This window comes from Mastigoproctus giganteus, chromosome 2, assembly GCF_048544385.1.
Source record: "Mastigoproctus giganteus isolate SK-2022 chromosome 2, ASM4854438v1, whole genome shotgun sequence".
Taxonomy (NCBI): domain Eukaryota; kingdom Metazoa; phylum Arthropoda; class Arachnida; order Uropygi; family Thelyphonidae; genus Mastigoproctus; species Mastigoproctus giganteus.
This window is the reverse complement of record NC_143576.1, coordinates 255873154-255894781: the sequence shown is the minus strand read 5'-3', so window position 1 is coordinate 255894781 and position 21628 is coordinate 255873154. Positions and strand designations below refer to the sequence as shown.

Sequence of the window (21628 nt, the reverse complement as noted above, 5' to 3'; positions counted from 1 at the left end):
ATTTTCACAGAGTAAAAACAATTATAGAAAATCTGATATTTTCTCCAGGTGGCAGCTATGACACATGTTTGTGCACACTGAGTTCCAAGACTAGAAAGATTTATCACTGTACTTGCTTCCTGTGTTATTCAAGATGGGAAGCAAGAGATGTAGTTTCAAATTTCACACTCTTCAACTGCACACGAAATTTTAAATAAACCTGAAAATGGAAGTAACTAATAGTATATAGTATGAACCAGAGCTATAATGCTCAATACGTTCTACGTTGATATCAATATTTGTAAAAGAATAAGAGAAGTTTACCTCAATATGATACGTAGAACACTTCTGTATGATACGCTCCAAAATTTCTGGAGAGTATCATACGGAAGTGTTCTACGTATCATATTGAGATAAACTTCTCCTATTCTTTTACTAATAGTATATATATATATATAATATGCCTTTTTAATTTTTTAATAATATTTATATACATAGTAAGCAGAAATATATGTGCATGCACATGTTTGAAATATCATGTACTTAATGGGCTTTTAAACTGAAAAATGGAGGAGAATAAGAAATTGATGTTTTTATTTTATGTATAAAACATAGCATGTTTTAAAATTTTTAATTATTTAGTAAAACTTTAAAAAAAATACCTACAATAAGGACTGCAATCCACTAAGAAAAGATGAAATATTGGCACTAGTTAAACAGAATTCAAAAAAACCCAAAATGTTCTCAAAAAATTAAAGAGAGTTTGGTACCTGTCAGTTGAACCACCACCATTTTTGGTATATATTGGGCACCACCACTACCAGGTTAAACGCACTTCCCCCTTTGGACCATCAGGAAACTGACATTTTCCCCATGTCTTCCTTCATCACTGTCATGAAGAAAGAGTAGAAACAAAAGGAGCCTGACGATCCCCGAGCAATTCCACCTTTGCTTTGGTAGTCCACTCTTGAGAATTCTCCTCTGTGACTGCTATCTATCTCTTTGTCTTTAGCCTATGATACACCTAAAAATCTTCTCTGCAGTCCTAATTTTCTCCAGTGTATACAAGAGCTTTTGTTAAGGTCTCCAGTGAGAGACCTTAACAAAAACTCTCAGTGTATAATGCCTTGTGTCGTTTTTTGTTTATTTTATTATTTTGTAACTGTTTGATCTTGTCGTAGTTGTTAACCATAGTTTATTGATGCTGACCTATCCTCTGAAATTTTCTTGAAAATTACTGAACTATACAGCAGAATTGTAATTTTTCCCCCCTTAATATGAAATATGTATATTTTTTGCCTTGGGGTGGAATTTTTACCTCAGAGTGATTGTGTGATGGGCAAATCATCCCAAGGCATTGGCACAGGATCCGATATTCTGTGCCAATGCCTTGGGATGTGATTTACCCAATTAATATTTGCAGAGAAGTGGTATTAAAATCACAGCAGAAGCCACTGTCACAACTTGTGAGAAAAGCCTCTGAACTCTGTTTTGGATGTGAGGTTGGAGATCAAGATAAAGTATGGGCTCCAAATATTTCCTGTAGTTTGTGTTCAATGACATTACCAGGCTGGTTTAATGGTAGTCATAAATCAATGCCCTTTGCTTTTTCTGTGATATGCTGGGAACCTCAAGACAACATAAACAATTGTTACTTTTATATGACCAATATTTCTGGGAAATCAAACATAAAGCAGAGTATCCCAACATACCTTCTGCTCTGAGACCGGTTCCTCATGATGATACAATGCCAGTGCCAAAGCCACCAGAAACTTACGGACTTGACTGATTCAGGATCAGAAAAGGAGTCTCCAGAAGTTGCAGATCCCAGAACGAGTACAGATCCAAACTTTTCAACTCTTGATACTGCAAAGCCGCATTTAATCACTCCTGCAGAATTGAATGATTTGGACCTCTCCAAAACCAAAGCTCAATTACTAGGATCACAGCTTCAGCAGTGGAATCTTCTTGAAAAGGTGTCACGGTGTCTTTTTATAGGAAGAGGCAATCTAACGTGACCTATTACTCCATGAATGGTGTGTTGGTTTAATTGTAACAATGTCCAGGAATTAATGAAAGAGTTACATCTGGAGCGTGTCCCCAAGCAGTGGAGCTTTTCATTGATTCATCCAAGGTCAGTTCGAAAGCAGTTTTACTCCATTATGAAAATAAGTATCCATCTATGCCATTGGCTCATGCAGAATATAAATGGAATATCTGTGCTGACCTAAAAGTGGTAGCTTTGCTGACTGGGTTGCAAGGTGGATACACTAAATACTGCAGCTTTTTATGCGAGTGGAACAGCCGAGCGAAGGATTGCCACTACAGAGTAAAAAAAAAATGGCCAAACCGTTCAAACTACACTAGTCCAGAAAAGTGTAGCATATCCTACTTTGGTGAATAAGTCAAAAATCTATTTACCTCCATTGCAAATCAAGCTAGTTTGATAAAAATATTTGTGAAAGCGATGGACAAAAAAGAAGGATTTTCCTGTTTGAGGAAAAAGTTTCCTTGGAACAATGAGGCCAAGATAAAAAAGGAAATTTTTGTGGTTCCTCAAATCAAAATGCTATTCCAAGATGAGGAATTCACTAAAAAATTAAATATTACAGAAATAAAAGCCTGGAAGGCATTCGGAAATATCTGCCAAAACTTTTTAGGCAATGAGAAATCACAAATTTACAGTGGAATTGTTGATGGGCTAATTCTAGTATACAGAGAGTTGGGATGTAACATGTCACCAAAGCTTCTTTTCCTACATTCCCATTTAGACATTTTCCTGAAAACTTGGGAGCAGTCTCTGATGAACACAGTGGGAAAGGTTTCAACAAGATACCAGGGAAAACGGAATCCAAGTATGTTGGCAGACTACTGTTGGAATCTTGTATGGGAGACACCAGTGGACAATTATAAAAGGCAAAAAATGACAAAATAAGTATTTTGCTATCAGATAAACAATTTTATAAATAGAATAGGGTTAAGAGACCTTGTTCAATATTTAGTACATTTTCTTAAAATATATGAAATCTTTTTACCAAAAACTTAGTCACCAGCACTAATCTATACTGACTCTCTCAATGCAGTCTTTTCCGTAAGGGAGAATTTCTCTGTCATTCTATGTTGAAAACTATTCACTATCAGTTTCTCTCATGGAAAGAGTCCAATCAATCAGTAGCATTTTGTTAGGTACCGGGACAATCAAGAATTCTGGGAAATGAGCCTGCTGATCTTGCCACTAAAAAACCTTTTACAACATTCTCACAGTGCTTTCAGGTTCAATATACGGAGTGGAGCTTTTCATTGATTCATCCAAGGTTAGTTCAAAAGCAGTTTTACTCCATAATGAAAATAATGGCAAAGTAAATGGAAAAAAAGTTGGCAAAGTAATACCAACAACAAACTTTACCAGATCAAACAAGAACCAGAGTTGTGGCTGTCTGGATTCAGATGAGAAGAAGTGGTATTGGCAAGACTGAGAATTGGGCATGCTCATATTACACACCTGTTTTTATAATTGGGAGAAGATCCACCCCAATGCACATCCTGTCAGACATAACTTACAGTTCGCCTAGACTGTCCTCTTTACTTATCAGTCCGTTCTAGCACCTTTCGGTCATTCAGCAAATTAAACGAATCCCAGATTTTATCTCATTTTCTTGGAAATCATGCAAACATAGAACTGTTAACATACTTAAATCGTACTTCGCTATACGCAGGTATATAATTAAATTGTTAAAAGGTATATGGATATAAGAAATAAACTATGAACTGGCACAATTTGGCCTTAGCCCTTGCATCATTAAACTTAATAACAACAGTAACAACTAGAAACATAGTTTTTGACTTTAATGCCTTCTTACTTAAAATTGGTGGGTGGGTGGTACAGCAATATGGTTGCCATATTTGAATTCAGCAATGTCAAATTTACAAGAATCACCCTGAGTTTTAACAGGGAGGGGGAAAAAATGGTTTTTTTTGCTGGCCAGTATAATCATATAAAGAATACTGTTTTCTTTTGTTGCCTCTCTAGCATGACTGTAGAAAACAAGCCATACAATAAATCCAGAAGTTCTGCTAATGTGTGAGTGATCAACTCACAATTTCCACGAAATATCCAGAAAGATAAAATCCCCCATTATAAGATATTCTGATTTGCTTCCCTACTCTATTTGTCTGTATTGTTGTTTGCTTTACTCATCACAGTCATTAGGTCTATAACACACTCATACTTTCATTTTTATTTTCCCAGCATTGAGGTCACACAAGATTGACTGAACATTATGCTGGCACCCATGTCAATTGGATGTACTGTTTTAGGATTTATTAGCATTAGCATTAGCATTAGTAGAGGCATATGATGCAAGAAAGCAAGCTTATTCAGCATCAGCCAAAAAAAAAAAAAAAACAAAAAAAAAAACACACCACTCCCATTTCACCCCTCCATTCATTCGAAATACCTGTCCAGTTGAGCTTTAAATTTGTTTAGGCTATCAACTTCAACAACAAGTGATGGAAGTCGGTTCCACCAACCAACCACCCGCTGGCCAAAGGCAAATTTCCGCACATCTATCCGACATCCGTCCTTCCTCAATTTGAATTTATGCCCTCTGAGGTGATTATTCTGAGCAAGATGAAGAATCCCATTGGCATTGAGCATGCTCAAACCATTCAAAGCCTTATACACCTCTATCAGATCACCTTGCCGGTGCCTAGTCTCCAGACTCTGTAATTTGCAAAACTTAAGCCTTTCTTCGTAAGAGCAACCCTTTGTTCCATTCACTAATCTTGTTGCCCTTCTCTGTACCCGTTCCAGCAGCTCTACTTGCTCTTCTTGTTAACCAGAAACACCTTTTCCTGTTTATCCTTTCAGTTTTCTGACCTGGTTAACATTACCTCGATAGCATGAGCAAATATTCTTGCACCCTTTCTGTTTAAGTATACACTTATAAACATATTGAGATAATTAGATAATTATAGATGTTATAATATTATAAACTTGTTTATTATTCTTGTTTACAATATCATAACAATATATAAACAAGCTGACAAAAATTCTATCCCAATGAGCCTTACATAAAATTTACATACATGAACTGTGCCTTCAATCTAATCAAAACATTTTGGTGATTTTATCCCTCCCCTGCTTGCATTAATTAGTTTAGATTACTGTGATTTCTCTATAATTTAACGCTTAGCTTTTGCTCAGCTGTAATTACCTGAATGATACCATATCAGTAATAAGTATTAATTACACTTGATAAATACTCCTAATTATTAGTGAACCATTGATTACCTATATTAAGGAAATGTCTTGCAGGTTTTTGAGCCTATTACTGTTAGATAAGTATAGTGAACGTGTGCCAAGTAATAACTTCCAAAATTGAAGAAATTTTGTTTTCCCCTATTGTAAAAAAGATTAGAAAAAATGCTAAGTATAGCCCTGGTCATTCTAGTTTTTAAGGATTAGTGATTAATTTGATTTATATTAAAAGTGGCAGAAACCACGCTGTAAGTTTAATTTTTCCTTAATGATAAGGTTTTTACTTCACACTATATTGATTAATCACATATTCTAAATTAGAATATCTGAATTGCATGAATCAGATGTGTAGGCATTGTTAGAGTAATCCTCCAGATTATTACTCTAACAATGCCCAGAATATGTTCTCTTCAAACTAGTTAGTAGTAATCACCTGCCTTTCTCCAACAGTTTTTCTTGCATTTGACTTTTTCATATATCTACAGCGTTTTTGGACGTTTTTTTCTCTTATTTTATATAATAATTGCAAAATGAAAACTATGGTTTCCATTTTATAATTTTGTTTTAGCTGTTGTCATCTTAAGTTGCTATGTGACTAGTTTAACAATTTTGAAACGTTATAATGAAAAGCCAGACCCTGCTTATAAGACATTCATTCAGAGTGATAAATACAAACTTGTGTTTGTATCTTGATTCATGAATTTCATTGTCTTTTTATTTTCCACAGTTGTTTGTTATTTTCTATATTTCTCTACCATAAAAAAAAGACAAGTAACCACTGTTCAAAGATTTTTCTTTTAAATAAATCTTTGAGTTTTTCTAAAGATGTTTTTAGGATACTGTGGAAGATTGCACCAAAGAACAGAAGTAAAAAGAATAATTAAGGGTAATGAATTTCATTGTCTTTTCATTTTCCACAGTTGATTGAATTTCATTGTCTTTTCATTTTCCGCAGTTGATTGAATTTCATTGTCTTTTCATTTTCCAGTTGTTTGTTGTTTTCTATACTTATCTACCATAAAAAGACAAGTAACCCCTGATAATTTTTTAAAAGGTTTTTCTTTTGAATAAATCTTTGAGTTTTCTGAAGATGTTTTTAGGATGTTTGAACCAGAAAACATTGTTTAAATTAATATTACTCTAGTGCCACAAATGATTCACAAGTTGAAAAATCAGAAGAAACGTGTTGCTATTGGATTTTTTTTCTCTGGATGTAGATTGATTTCAAGCAATACATACTGTGGAAGATTGCACAAATAAAAGTTAATATAATGAGCTTGGAATTAAACTATGAATTGGAGCTTACTGGAGACACTTGTTTGGACTGGATAGAAGAATGAGACAGAATTACAGATACTAATATAGAAAATAGTACCCCTATAAATATCTGTAGAAATGGCATGAATCTGAATTATAATATTCATAAGTGTGGTAGGGAGTGGAGTGAGTATATGCAAGAGGTGGATTACTGGGTTGTTTGACTGTTCTCTTTTGGATTCAGTTGAGGAATTTTTTAAAGACACTTTCCCAAATGCCAAAACAACATTCTACAGTTGCATGTATTTGTGATTTGTATAGAGTTAACAACTGCTCAAAATAATAGCAGGAATGAAAGAGAAAGCTGAGTTGCAGAGGGTGCAGCGGAAGCAATATTTGTAAATTGCTTATGCCAAGAAAGGTTAGAGCTAATTCAAGAAAACAAATGGTCTTGTTAAATCCAGGTATTGTTGAAGATCAGACTTGTGAGCAGTATGTTATTTGTTGCAAAAAATAGCATGTGTTAAGTTTTAGAAATATTGAAGCAAAGTTCTCTTCTGCCAAACCAAAACTTCTGTTGAAAATTGATATAATAATAATCATATAAAGAAATGGTGGTATCAGATTGTATAAAATAAATAAAATGAATTTTCTGTTTAATCTCTAGGATGGTCATATTAAACCATCATCTTATATAGCAGAAAAATGGCATCCTGCTCAGGTTTATAGAATAAATAAATTTGGTTGAAATTCTCTCGTTGTCTGATTCTTTTTGTACTGGTATTTCATTTTTTACACTAGCCAAATATAAAAAAAAATATTCATACCTCCAGAGCAATAGTGCAGATTCTAAAGGGAATTGATCTGCTGATTCCAGATACTAATATAGAAAATAGTACCCAAAATTATGCCTCTGTCACATCTCCATTTGAAGATATACTGAAATGTTAATAACTTAGTGAAAGACCAATTTCAAATATCATACAATAATACATATTCTGCCTTAAAGATGTCCCATTCATTTTAAAATCCTTTAATCAAACTAATGAACTATATGCATTCTATTTCCTTAAAAATGTTTGCCACTCAGAAAGTTTTTCTTATAGTTCATTTTGCTTTCCCTCTTAAGAAACGAACAGTAATCTCCCATCATGGCAGTATCCAAGTAATACCACTTTTACATCATGGATATGTCCTGATGAAAGTGTTTCCCTTGCTCATCAATTGCATCTCCTAAATTTTGAGAGAGAAAACTGAGATAGGAATGAAGAAAATGAGTTTTTAAAGACATTCAGCAGTCCATATCTGTATAATATTTCAGTAAAACTGATGCTGAAGATTCATAATTGTCTTTTTTCCTTCCAAGAAATCCATGCACAACTACCTCAAACAATTTCTGCATTGCTCGTTCAGTACCCTGTAGCTTTGTTTCAAATACATCATCTTTGAGGTGTTTTTTTTTATTTCAGGCCCAATGAAAGTTTCTTTCACTTTTGGATCTGTTTAACTGAGAAACAGAATCCACTTCATTCTTTATCCAGAGTTTTAATAAAATTCTTCAGTAATCTGAGCTTTATATGCAAAAGTGGAAGAAGAAGAACCTCTATAAAAATTCCTCCTCTTTTCCTACTGCTGCACAATATAATGATTTTCTGTTGCATGGCTGTCTCACAAATATGGAAAACAACAGTATTTTTTGAAATCTCCCTGTAGACCAATGATTAATCAATAACCTTAAGATGATTGGATTAATCACACTACACAGGCAAAGTCATGGCACTTTATTGCACTTAGGATCATGAATGCACTAGCCTACACCATGAAGTAGAGGAACTTTATGATGGGAATGCACTTCCATTGTGCAGCAAAACTGCTTTTAAACTTAAATTTGAATCATTAATTTTTAAATATACTCTATCCATTTAGAATTGTGTTCAGTGCCCAGTTCATTCAGAAGAAAACTAATATCTTTACAGAAACATATGCTGTCTTTCATAATGAAATATTTTGAACATTTTTTGATGTTTTCAAGCTTTCCTGCTTCAAGTAACTTCCACTGTTGTAACCTGGAACCAAGGAGTTCTTGCTCTTTAGATAAGTTTCAATTTTGCTTAATTCAGTGCGGCATGTTATAATTTTCTAGTTGTAGTTCAAATCTATTGAAGCGGACGGTCCAACACAAGAATCCTCACTATATTCAACACTGCTCCCTTTATCCCACAATTTTGGGGGATCGGTATCAGCATGTCATCATTATTATTATGAGAACTTCTTTGGACTCAGGGGAGGTACCCATAGACTGGAGATGTGCAAATGTAACCCCAATTCACAAAGGAGGATCAAAGGTTGGCATAAGTAATTATAGACCTGTTAGTTTAACTTTGATTCCAGGAAAATTAATGGAGGCACTGGTTAAAGAAGCACTGCAGGATCATCTGGACAAGAATTCAGTTATAGCTCAGACACAGCATGGTTTTGTTAAGGGCAGGTCTTGTCTGATCAATTTGATTGGATACTATGATGTAGTCACAAAAGAACTGGATGCAGGGAATAACTTTGATATTATATATTTGGAACTTAGAAAGGCTTTTGATACTGTTGCACATGGAAGACTGCTGCACAAATTGGAGCAGTGTGGCATTGGAGGCAAATTGCTGCTATGGATAAAGGGATGGTTGAGTGGCAGAAGACAGAGAGTGGTAATCAATGGACACTGCTCAATGGACTAATGTTATTAGTGGAGTTCCTCAGGGTTCAGTGTTGGGTCCATTGTTGTTTTCTGTATTTATAAATGATATAGATGATGGTATATCAAACTTAATGTCCAAGTTTGCAGATGATACAAAGTTGGCAGGGTTGTTAAGGACACTACTGATGCTATGCTGCTGCAACAGGATCTGGAAAGGTTGAGCAGATGGGCTGAGAGGTGGCAAATGAAGTTTAACATTGACAAATGTAAAGTACTACATATGGGAAACAGTAACCCCAGATCAACGTATCAACTCTGTGGTACTACGCTGACAGTGGTAGAGAATGAAAAGGACCTGGGGGTAATTGTGCACGCAGATATGAAGTTCTCTGAGCAGTGCAGACGAGCTGCAAGAGTAGCTCATGGTGTCTTGTCAATGATATACAGGAATTTTTCTAGCAGGGATAGGGATGTGATTATTCCCTTGTATAAGGCATTGGTCAGGCCACACCTTGAGTACTGTATACAGGTCCGGAGACCTCATTTCAAGAAGGATGTAGAGCTGCTGGAACGAGTACAGAGAAGCGCAACAAGATTAGTGAATGGAACAAAGGGTTGCTCTTACGAAGAAAGGCTTAAGTTTTGCAAATTACAGAGTCTGGAGACTAGGCATCGGCGAGGTGATCTGATAGAGGTGTATAAGGCTTTGAATGGCTTGAGCATGCTCAATGCCGATGGGATTCTTCCTCTTGCTCAGCTGTCTTTAGAGACAGCACTACATCGGAGCAGATTCCCTCTGAATGCAGCATATTTACTGCAGAGCTGCACGCTATAAAGTTAGCCTTGGATCACATTAGTGAATGCCAATACCATCGGTTCATTTTATATTCTGATTCTCTCAGTGTGTTACAGGCTTTAATATCTGTGAGATATAATGATCATCCAGTTCTGTCTAGCATTCAGCAGAAGATTCGCGTTCTCCATGAACGTGAATATGATATCCGCTTCTGCTGGATTCCCAGCCACATTGGGATTAGGGGAAATGATTTGGCTGACGCCGCAGCCAAATCAGCAATTCCCAATAATAACCACTGCCTGTTAGTCCCCTATACAGACTACAGGCAAATAATACACCAAAAGATACATTCCCAATGGCAGGATTCGTGGAATAGACAGACTGCGAATAAATTATATCATATAAAACCTGTAATTGAACCGTGGCAGTCTAGTCTGCGCGGGAATCGTAAGGAGGAAGTTGTTCTTGCCCGGACCCGCATAGGACACAGTCATTTAACTCATTCGTTTTTGCTGAGGGCTGATGACCCTCCTATGTGTGTGTCCTGTGGCACAATCTTAACAATCAGACACATTTTAGTTGACTGTACCTGTTTTAGAAATGCTCGTTTTACCGCTTTTAACCATCTGACTGAGCCGTATACACTCAGTCAGATTTTATCCGACAATGACCATGTGTCTGCTATTTTTAATTTCCTAAAATCAGTAAACCTTTTTGATCATATTTAAAAATCTTATTATTTTAAGATTTTCCATTGTTACTTATTTACTGATATTTGTCTGTTACAGTTTATACTTGTTTTTATAACCTGACGTAGTGACCTAATTCAGTAGGTCACTGAAACTTTTTTACTTTTTATGACAAGGTTTTGGCGCATTATAGCCATAGTTGCTGATGCGCCAATAAAACTCAACCAACAACAACAACAACCTCTTGCTCAGAATAATCACCTGAGAGGGCATAAATTCAAATTGAGGAAGGATGGATGTTGGATAGATGTGTGGAAATTTGCCTTTAGCCAGCGGGCAGTTGCTTTGTGGAATAGACTTCCATCACTTGTTGTTGAAGTTGATAGCCTAAACAAATTGAAGGCTCAGCTGGACAGGTATTTCGAAAGAACGGAGGGGTGAAATGGGAGTTGTAGTTGTGCTTTTTTTTTTTTTTTTTTTTTTGGCTGATGCTGAATAATCTTGCTTTCTTGCATCATATGCCTCTACTAATGCTAATAAACAGGCATTATTGCAGATGATATGTTAGGATATTTGATGCTTTGCTTGCTTTTTCTGGACATACCTGATATTTTTGCATGCAAAAATATCAGGTATGTCCACCATTTTTGCATGCAAAAATAGCAATCATCAATGTGGTTGTGCAGTTTCCAAATACCACAGGTACAGAAAAAGGCGTACTTTTGCTGTTCTAATGTTCATACTAATTTGCAAAGATATGCACATTTAGTAATACTGTAGATTTTTCCCCCTCTGTGTTTTTGTTTTAAACTCTACACACACACACACGCGCACATACAATTTTCAGAGTGATTCAGACATATATATTGCTTCTGATTTAACATTTTAACAAAATTAAGCTAAGCAAAATATAGAAGAAACAAACAATTTGCAATAGATATGCAGATAAACTATATCCATACTCACACTACAACTGTCTTTCCATTAATGAGAGAGAAAAAAGGGTTGAGCATGTTAACCCTCTCTAACATTATGACCATCTTTGAGCACGCACAAACATTATTCACAGACATTATTCACAAACATTATTCAACAGATTAGTGTCATCACTACTTCCCTATATTACAGTAAGATATATGAATTATGGGTAAACACAAAAATCTCTATACATAGAAACTGTGACATGATATGAAGTTTCAAGAATTGTTTTTTAAACCTAATCATAAATATTGACCACAAACAGCTGATATATTAGTGGTGATAAAAATCACATTGGCCAGTGTTATCTTTACCAATGTCCACTTCAGTTTTTTATGCCTTCATTACTTGTTCTGTCTCTCTCCCACCTCCCCACAATTTTATGGTAGCATTTCCTTGTTTGCCTTTTTAAATATCATAATTGAAAGTAGTAACCTCAGAGTAAGTTGTTCTGTTTCAAAGATTGAGACACACACGCACACACAGCGTGCATCACCAACATACCATAATTATCAAGTTTGGCAATTTCTTGTTTCATTGCTAAATAGTGTAGAAGTATTTGCTTATATGTATTTTAGTCTATAGCCAGTACTGTTTACTTTATCATCATCACTATATGTTAAAGCATGCTTTCTGCAGCTTAATTCAGCTACTTCATTCTGCTTTTGATTCAGTTGGACTGCACTTTTCTTTTGCTCATGTATATTGAAATATAAGGTACTCTCTAACTAGAAAGAGTACAAAGCCAGTATTCAGATAAAAAGGGTTTGTTATCATTGTTTTGAATTAACTATAGTATAATATTTTAGTCTGGGTTGGAGACAGGTGGGGAGACACCTCCGTAGCCAGGTGGGCAGGAGCAGCAGTGCATAGCACATGCTTCTTGATTAGACCGGGGTTCGAACCTGTGCCCACCAAATACGGAGGATGCAGAAAGGTTAGGGAATGACCACCGCATATCCCCGGAGCAATATGGCCTTAGTTGCTAATGCTCCTAAAAACCAAATAACAAACAGATAGGGAGGGATGATTATGGAATTTTTAAAGCTAAAAAAGAAAAAATATATATTTTGTGATGGTTTGGGAATATTTTTTAACCTGAAAATCAAAAAGAGTAAAAAGCCTATTCCCCCCCCCCCCACACACACACCAACAAACCAAAAAAAAGTTTAATTAAAAAAGATTGAGTCACCTTTGTGAGGAATTGAAATATCACAGATTTTTTCCAGTTTACAATTTTCTTGCATTTTTGTATTGGCTTTACATATGACATTTTCAGAAAAAAATTGTTTCTTTTACTGTTTCCTACGCCACAAATATTTATTACTTTATTCATTTTAATCTTTTATTTGTTTATTTATTAGTCACTGAAGGCATTGGATTAGTGAATTAGACTGTTTATTATAAAAAGGCTGGGGGGAAGGGGAGAATGGACCTCACCTTGGTTTCATTGTCATTTTCTGTTATACATTACAAAAGTTGGAAAGTTGCTGGAGAGGCTTTCATTCTGCAGTGGATTGAAAATGGCTGATGATGTTATACCTTACTATCTTTACTAATAATAAATGAAGAAGTAAGAATGAGTAAGTCTTTTGGGACAATCCTCAGATATTTTTAGTCTCCAAAAAGGGTAATGGAATGGCATTCCATGTTATCCCACCTTCCTTCAAGCACTATAATAGTGACTTTTAAAAGTTTTGCAAAATGAAACACAGCTATTTGACACTTATATGCAAATTAAGAATAAAGAGAAAAACATACCAGGAAAACATTAAGCTATCATATCAGAAAAACCTTAAAAACATCATAATTGTTATTCACAATTGATATATAACTTATATTATTAATGCTAAATTGTAAATTGATCACAGTTCACAATTTGGATTCAAAAAAAAATTTTTCTTATGATTATTATTATTCAAGGTCTCAGGAAACGAAGTCGCTCTGCTAGTCTTGGTGGCGTAGAATCTCACAGTTCTAAACAAAAAGGAAATGCTTCTGGGTCAGCGCCTCTATCTTCATTGGGTACTTTTCCTTCTTCACCACTCCCTCAGACTGATAGTTTTATGGTATACAGATCCACATCTCGTAAGTTGCTTTCATATTTTTCTACTTGTATTTTTATTTAGGTTTTATTAGGCAATTAAGAACAAAAATAAGATATAATCAATGAATAAAACCAGCTAAGTTTATTCTTCTTATGACCTCATCTCTTAAATGCTCTCAGGGAATCCACATTGTCAGAGACCTGCCCTCCTTTACTAACTGAGCATGCCTCTATGGGGGGGACACCTGGCGGTGGGGGAGAAAATATGTCCAGTGTTGCCAGGGAAGGGGCTTCTGCCTCTTTGAACAGTGCCACCTGCCACTGGATCACCATGCAGGAGTCCAGGTTTGAGTCCTTCTGTCCCTATGTTTTGTTTGGTACAAGATGTTTGTGGGTGAATTATATCAATGTATGATAATATAATTTGCTCTCTTGGGGAAATTTTTGAACCAATGTATAATCGTCAGATGCTAAAGAATATGTTGGCAGAAGTGCTTGATAATCGACTCAACTTTGAGGAATTAGACAGATTTATTAGTATCAATATTGTGGGATCAGAGATCATTGTTAAATGACCTAGAATGACCAGGAAGAATGAAGATCAGATTGAAAGTGAACCATTGACTAGAAGACATAGAAGGAAAAGAGAATACACTCAGACACAGAAAATGTATCTGAAAAACAGGAAGAGACGTGCTCATAGTATACTGGATCCCCTCGCTATAGCTGACAATATTAACCCTCAAGATTTCTTCCAATTCTGGAAAGGTATATTTTGCGATGAGGAGTCTAGCCAAGCTGACTTTTGGATGTTCCCTATTGCCCATGATGAAAATGCTGAACTGGTTAAGGTAATTTATAACCAATTACCATCCATGAATCGAAGGCTACTTTTCCAGCTGTTAGCACCAGTCCAGGTCCAGATGGTGTACTACCAGTGTTTCTAAGGAATGTCCCTTGAAAGATCCTTATTGATCTCTTCCACATATTTTAATGGTCTGATTGTCTGCCAAGGTCTATGTATGATGCATATACTATATTTGTACCCAAGAAAACAGTATCAGTTAATCCCTCAGACTTTCAACTTGTGTCTACAGTGTTACTTTGAACTTTTCACAAAATTTTGACAATGTGGATAATGACAGTGATAACCTTTGACCCATGACAGAAAGCTTTTTTGCCTGTGAATGGCATTGCCGAAAATGTTTTTTTACTCCAATCCTTGCTAACCCATGCCTGAAGGAAGTTAAAACATCTTCACTTGGCTTTACTGGATTTGCAAAATGCCTTTGACTGTGTCTCTTTTCAAGCAATTTCAGAGGCTATTTAAGAAGAAATTTCCAGAGTCCTTTATAAGTTATATTTGCAGACTTCAGGACTGTTGTTACATGACGTTTTCAGGCAAATGTTTGAGATTGCACCCAACACGAGGAGTTAGGCATGTTATTGAGTGATTTACCTAAGCATGTTGGCTTTAATATCAATAAACACTCGCTGATGATCTCATCTTGGCAGCTAACACTACTACAGGCCTACAATGCCTGTTAGATCCGGCCTACAGTTTCTTTCGGAAGTGAGGATTGCTAATAAATTTAAGCAAGTCACCTTATCCTTATTACCATTCAGCAGGGAAAAAAAGATGAAGATTGAGTGCGTGAGCTTTTTAGTTGGTGATGGAGATTACCATTAATCTACCTTGTCTAATGGTAATTAGGTTTACATTGGTATTGAGTTCATTCCTTCTGGTAAGGCGCTTCCTAGTGCCTCTCTGCTTGACCTGCTGGTGAGACTTAAAGCCCCAGCAGAGACTGTTTATCCTCAGGACTTACCTTTTACCTAGGTTTGACCATCGACTAGTTCTGGGGAAAATAACAGCTGCCAGACTTAACAGCCTGGATACCCCAGTTAAGCAATAGTTGCACCTTCCAAAGGATGTGGTGACTGTATTTTTATGCAGATATAACTGATAGGGGACTTCGCATCCTGTTATTAAGATGGATTATCCCCCTGATGAAAAAGAAGCACCTTGAAGTACTGTGGGACTCATCTTCATCTTTAGTAAGATCTCTTGCAGAAATTCCATCTATCCAGCAAGAATTACATGGAGTTAATAAATTATTGATAGATGAAAAAGTTAGGCTTGAGACTAGGACATCCGTGAAGGCGCGGTGGGGCCGTCTCTTACACCCGTCCTTTGATGATTGTGGCCTTAAGGAGTCGTGAAGGAACTTCTTTAATGCGATGGAACTCCTTTTACAACTGCATAAGAAGTTGCCAAACAGGCAAAAATGTATAGAATGCAATAAAGATGAAAATAATAATAATAATAAGTCAATGGATAATTTTATGCATTATGGCTAAAAATTACTGTGTTGTTGCTTTCACTTAAATCTAAAATAAAAATAAAAAAAATTGCTCAGAAATCAATTCTCAGCTACCACTCAAACAAATCAATCAGAAAAGTTTGTCCTGCACTACTGGAACCAGGGACTCCATTATTTTCTTTAAAGCATAAGTCAAACTTTTGAGTGTATACTTACTCACTTTACCCTTTAAACCTTCTTTGAGAATTGGATAGACATTTTCATATTTCCTATTCATTGGGACTCCACTGAATCCAAGAATGCTCTCATAATTATGGCCAAAGGTTTGATCACCTGTTTTGTGCTTCTTTTAATATAGTGGATAGATTTATTTGACTTTTTTACTTTTAGCTTCTTCAGTTTCTCAGTTATCACAAAATCATTTATCTTCCAATTATAACTTTGTATACTTCCAATATTCCCATCCCTAAGAGCTTTGTCACCAGTGAATGTAGATACAATATATTTATTGTTTTTCAGAAATTGAACAGAATCATCAATAATTATCCCATTGATATTAATGAATCACTATGGTTCATCACTTTCCTTCTAGCATGAACGTAAGCAAAGAATCTTTTGCTACTTTCTTCCCATTGTTAACCAAAGCCATCTCATAATATGATTCAGCTTGCCTAACACCCTTAGTGACTTGATTCCTTTCTAGTTTGTACTTACTGTAGGTTTCAGTGTCTTCTGCTAGTTTATAATTATCCCATGCATGTTTTATCTCTGCCACTAGTCTCATTTGTTCATCTGACATCCACAGGTACCACTGAAGGGAATTCATAAATTGTCTGCAACATTATAGGAACCTTTACAAAAGCAAAATCCATTCCCATTACCATTACTAGTACTTGTATCTTTAAGTAGATCCCACATCAATATGTTATGAACACTGCCACCACCCTGCTATATCCGGATATTCTTAATTCATGAGGAGTCACTGCTGATAATCAGATCAAGAGTATTGCTTTGTCTCATTGCTTTTTAAACATGCCAGTTCAGAAAACAATCATCCACTAAATCCAGAAGAGTTTTGCTACTGTGTGAGGAATAGACCCAATATTCAGGAAATATCTGAAATGTTAAAATTCCCATTATAAGATATTCTGATTTACTGGCTCACTCAATTTATCTGTATAGTTGTTCATCATACTCATCGTGGCGCCTCCGTAGCCAGGTGGGCAGGAGCAGCAGTGTGTAGCACACACTTCTTGATTAGACCGGAGTTCGAGCCCATGACCACCAAATACAGAGGATGCGGAAAGGTCAGGGAATGACCACTGCATATCCCCGGAGAAATATGGCCTTAGTTGCTAATGCTCCTAAAAACCAAATAAACAAACATACTCTTCATAGCCATTTGGCCTATATATAACACATTACTTGGTTAGTTGGTATATAACACATTACTTGGTTAGTCGGTATATAACACATTACTTGGTTAGTCGGTATATAGCACATTACTTGGTTAGTTGGTATATAACACATTACTACTATCATTTTTGTTTTTCCAGTGCTTATATCACACCAGACTGACTCAACATTGCACTGACCACCCATGTCAACTGGGAGTATTGCCTTAGATTTTATGAGCTTCTTAACTGGGAGCATAACACAATCCAGTCCCTCACCCCCCCCATCCTATCTGTCTTTACTGTGCTGTTTGCCAGGTAGCACAGTGGTATCATCACTGTCTTCCCATACCCGGTAGGAAAGGCCAGGGTTTGAATCCCATCGATGATGCAAGGAAGTTTAATGGGCTCCCCCCCCCTCAGAAACTGGGGTTTTTCATCCAGCAAAACAAACAAATTGATCAGAGAACACACAATTTACAGACACATTACATAAATGGGTATATAGAAGAAATTTTAGGTGATTAATAAAAATAATTTGAATTTGAATTTGTCCTTTCTGTATGCATTGTACTCACCACATTCATTATGTTTGAGTAGTAGTGGCATGTGATGCAAGAAAGCAAGTGTATGCACTTATGCAGCATCAACCAAAAAAAAAAAAAAAATTACAAAACAATCCCCTCTAAATGTTTGACCAGTTCCTCCTTAAATTTATTTAACCTATCAACTTCCACGACAGATGGAAGTTTGTTCCAGCAATTAACCACCCGTTGGCTAAAGGCAAATTTCCGCACGTCTGTTCTACATCTGTCCTTCCTAAATTTCAATTTATGCCCCCTTAGGTTCGTAATCTGAACAAGTGGAAGAATCCCATCAGAATTCAGCGTGCTCAACCCATTCAAGGCCTTATACACCTCAGTCAGATCACCTCGCAGGTGCCTAGTCTCCAGCTGCTGCAATTTCTAGAACTTGAGCCTCTCCTGGTAAGAGGATCCCTTCATTCCCCCCACCAATCTTTGTACACACTCAAGAAAATCTACATCCTTCTTAAATGAGGCCTCTAGACCTGCACGCAGAACTCACGGCGTGGCCTGACCATTGCCTTATACAGATGGATAGTCACCTTTTCCCTGCTAGCAAAATTCCTGTGTTGACAACACCCCATTACCTGCCTGTCTGCATTGCTCAGAAAACTTCATATCTGACTGCACAATTACTCCCAGGTCTTTTTCATTTTCTACCACTTTAAGTGTAGTACCATACAGTTGGTACATTTCTCTGGGGTTACTTCTACCCACATGCAGTTCTTTGCATTTTTCAGTGTTAAATTTCAGTTGCCACTTCTCAGCCCATCTGCCCAAATTTTCTAGATCCTGTTGCAGTAACACACTGTCATTAATAACCCCACCAACCTTTGTATCATCTGCAAACTTTGATACTAAGCCTGATATACCTTCATCAATATCATTGATAAATATACAAAACAACAGTGGACCCAACACCGAGTCCTGTGGGACTCCACTAATAACATTAGTCCACGAAGAGCAGCACCCATTGATTACCACCCTCTGTCTTCTTCCACTCAACCATCCTTTTATCCATTGTAGCAGCTTACCCTTAATACCATTCTGCTCCAATTTGTATGGTAGTTTTCCATGCATAACAGTGTCAAAAGCTTTCCTGAAATCCAAGTATATGATATCAAAATTATTTTTTGCATCCAGTTCTTTTGTAACCACATCGTAATAACCAATCAAATTTGTCAGACAAGACTTTCCCTTAACAAACCCATGCTGTGTCTGAATTATTGCTGCAGTCTTGTCTAGATGATCCTGCAATGCATCTTTAAACAGTGACTCATTATTTTACTCGGAACAGAAGTTAAACTAACTGGTCTGTAATTACTCGTGTCACCCTTCGATCCCCCTTTGTGAATTGGGGACACATTTGGACATTTCCAGTCTGTGGGACCACCCCTAAGTCCAAGGATGCTCTCATAATTATGGTTAAGGGTTTACTTACTTCCTTTGCCGCCTCCTTTAATATAACTGGATAGATCCCATCCACCCCAGGTGCCTTTCTTATGTTTAACTTCAACAATTTTTCCTCCACTTTGTTCTCAGTTATTACAAAATCATTAAGCACCCTGTTACAATTCAATAAACTTGTGGTATTTTCAAACCTTAATAACTCCTCGTGTGAATGTAGATGCAAAATACTCATTCAGTTTGTTTGCTATCTGAGCACGATAATCAACAGTCAAACCATCAATATCAAATGGACCAATCAGATTCATCCCCTTCCTTTTAGAGTTTATATAAGTAAAGAAATCCTTGTTGTTTTTCTTAGTATCCTTTGCCAAAGATTTCTCTTAATCTGCCTAACCTCCTTTGCGACTTGATTACAGACTAGCTTATATATATCATAGGCTTCTGTGTCGCCTGATAATTTATATGCATCCCATGCATTTTTCTTCTCTGCCAGGGGTCTCATTAGTTCATTTGACAACCATTTAGGCCTAAACCTTGAAGAAAATTTTTTAATAGCTATGAAACATTTAGTAGCTTCCACTATTAATTCCTTGAATGCTTCCCACTTAGAATTTGCTGTTTTTTTTTTTTTTTTTATGAAAACCCCAAACACGAAAGGTATCAAAACCTGTAGTACTTAGTACCGTGCATGAGTTGAAGGGGAAGTATGGAGGGAGGGGGATGCCGGAAACTTTGTTCTAGAGACTAAGCATGGGTTTCGCCACTTCAAGCCTCCAATAAGCAAAGTGGTGGTATTTCACCGGTTGATGAAAGTCATCTACCACCTGTTGGTAACGTCATCAGTTAGTCACACTGTACAGAATTTAAAAACTGTCTGAGACCACTGTAGTCACCTTTACGGAAGCAAAAGCCCCTTCCTTTACCCCCGATGGTAATTATATCTTTAAGTAAATCCCACATCAGTACACTGTGATCACTGCCACCTAATGGTTCCTTTATCTGCAAATTCTTAATACATGAATGATCACTGCTGAAAACCAGATCAAGAGTATTACCCTCTCTGGTTGCCTCTCGAACATACTGCTGCAAAAAACACTCATCCAATAAATCTACAAAAGTCTTACTAGTGTGCGAGTGACCAACCCATAAATTCCAGTCTATATCTGGGAAGTTAAAATCCCCCATTATAAGACATTCTAATTTAATAGTCCACTCTATTTCTCTGTACAATTGTTCATTGTACTCATCCAAGTCATTAGGCCTATAACACACTCCTACTCTTATTTTTGCTTTTGCAGTGTTTATGTCACAGCAAACTGACTCAGCAGTGCACTGTTCATCTATATCAACTGGATGCACTTCTTTGGATTTTATGTTTTTCTTAATTAACAGCATAACATCTCCTCCCTTCCTATCCTATCTATCCTTTCTGTACACATTGTGCTCCCCAAATTCCAGTTCTGCATTCCTTATATCTGTGTGACACCACGTCTCTGCTATCCCAACAATATCCGCCTTTGATGTCTTGACCAACACTTCGAATTCATCAAATTTATTTACTATACTTCTGGCATTGGTATACATGCAAGTATACATGTACCTATTCTTATTATTAGTTACCCTAACACATCCCATATACCCACCTGTTTCACGATGACTGCCATCAGTCCCTGAAACCCCCAATACCCCTCCCTCCAGGCCACTGCTTATTCTAATAGAAGTAGTGCAAAAATCACCTACACTTCTGCCTGCGGCTACTTTTAACCTTTTAATCTGTGAATCTCCCCAAGCTAGCAGTTTTCCAACCCACGTAACACTTCCTCGATAGCTTCAACAAATATTCTTGCACCCTTTCTATTTAAATGTATCCCATCCCTGTAAAAGCAGTCTCTCCTGTTAACAAGCACAGACCAAGCTGGAAAAATTTGTACTCCTTGAGCCTTGCACATTTTCTCCATGGCCGAATTGATTGACAAGGCTCGCATCATGTACTCCCTCCCATCGTGTCTGGGCAGAATTGCAGACACTTTCAAATTTAACCCTAACTCATGATTCTTTTGCAACATTGACCTGTACTTGTTAGGTAAATCTTCAGATCTCCTACTCTTAATGTCATTGGTGCCAACGTGTACAACAGTATCACCCTTTGTGCCTTTAAAAGATGATATATGCTGTACAGCATCATCAACTTTTGCCCCTGGCAGACATACCCTGGTTCTAT

At 36.6% G+C, this 21628-nt stretch overlaps 1 protein-coding gene across 3 annotated transcripts in view; it reads left to right on the top strand.

Moving 5' to 3' along the window:
- Br140 (bromodomain-containing protein 140) overlaps window positions 1-21628 on the top strand; it is a 507858-nt gene that overhangs the window by 427011 nt on the left and 59219 nt on the right. For all 3 annotated transcript variants that reach the window (XM_090369105.1, XM_090369103.1, XM_090369102.1), the window contains exon 18: window positions 13572-13736. In XM_090369105.1, the coding sequence (XP_090225231.1) occupies window positions 13572-13736 (165 nt within the window). The remainder of the gene's footprint in view (window positions 1-13571; window positions 13737-21628) is intronic.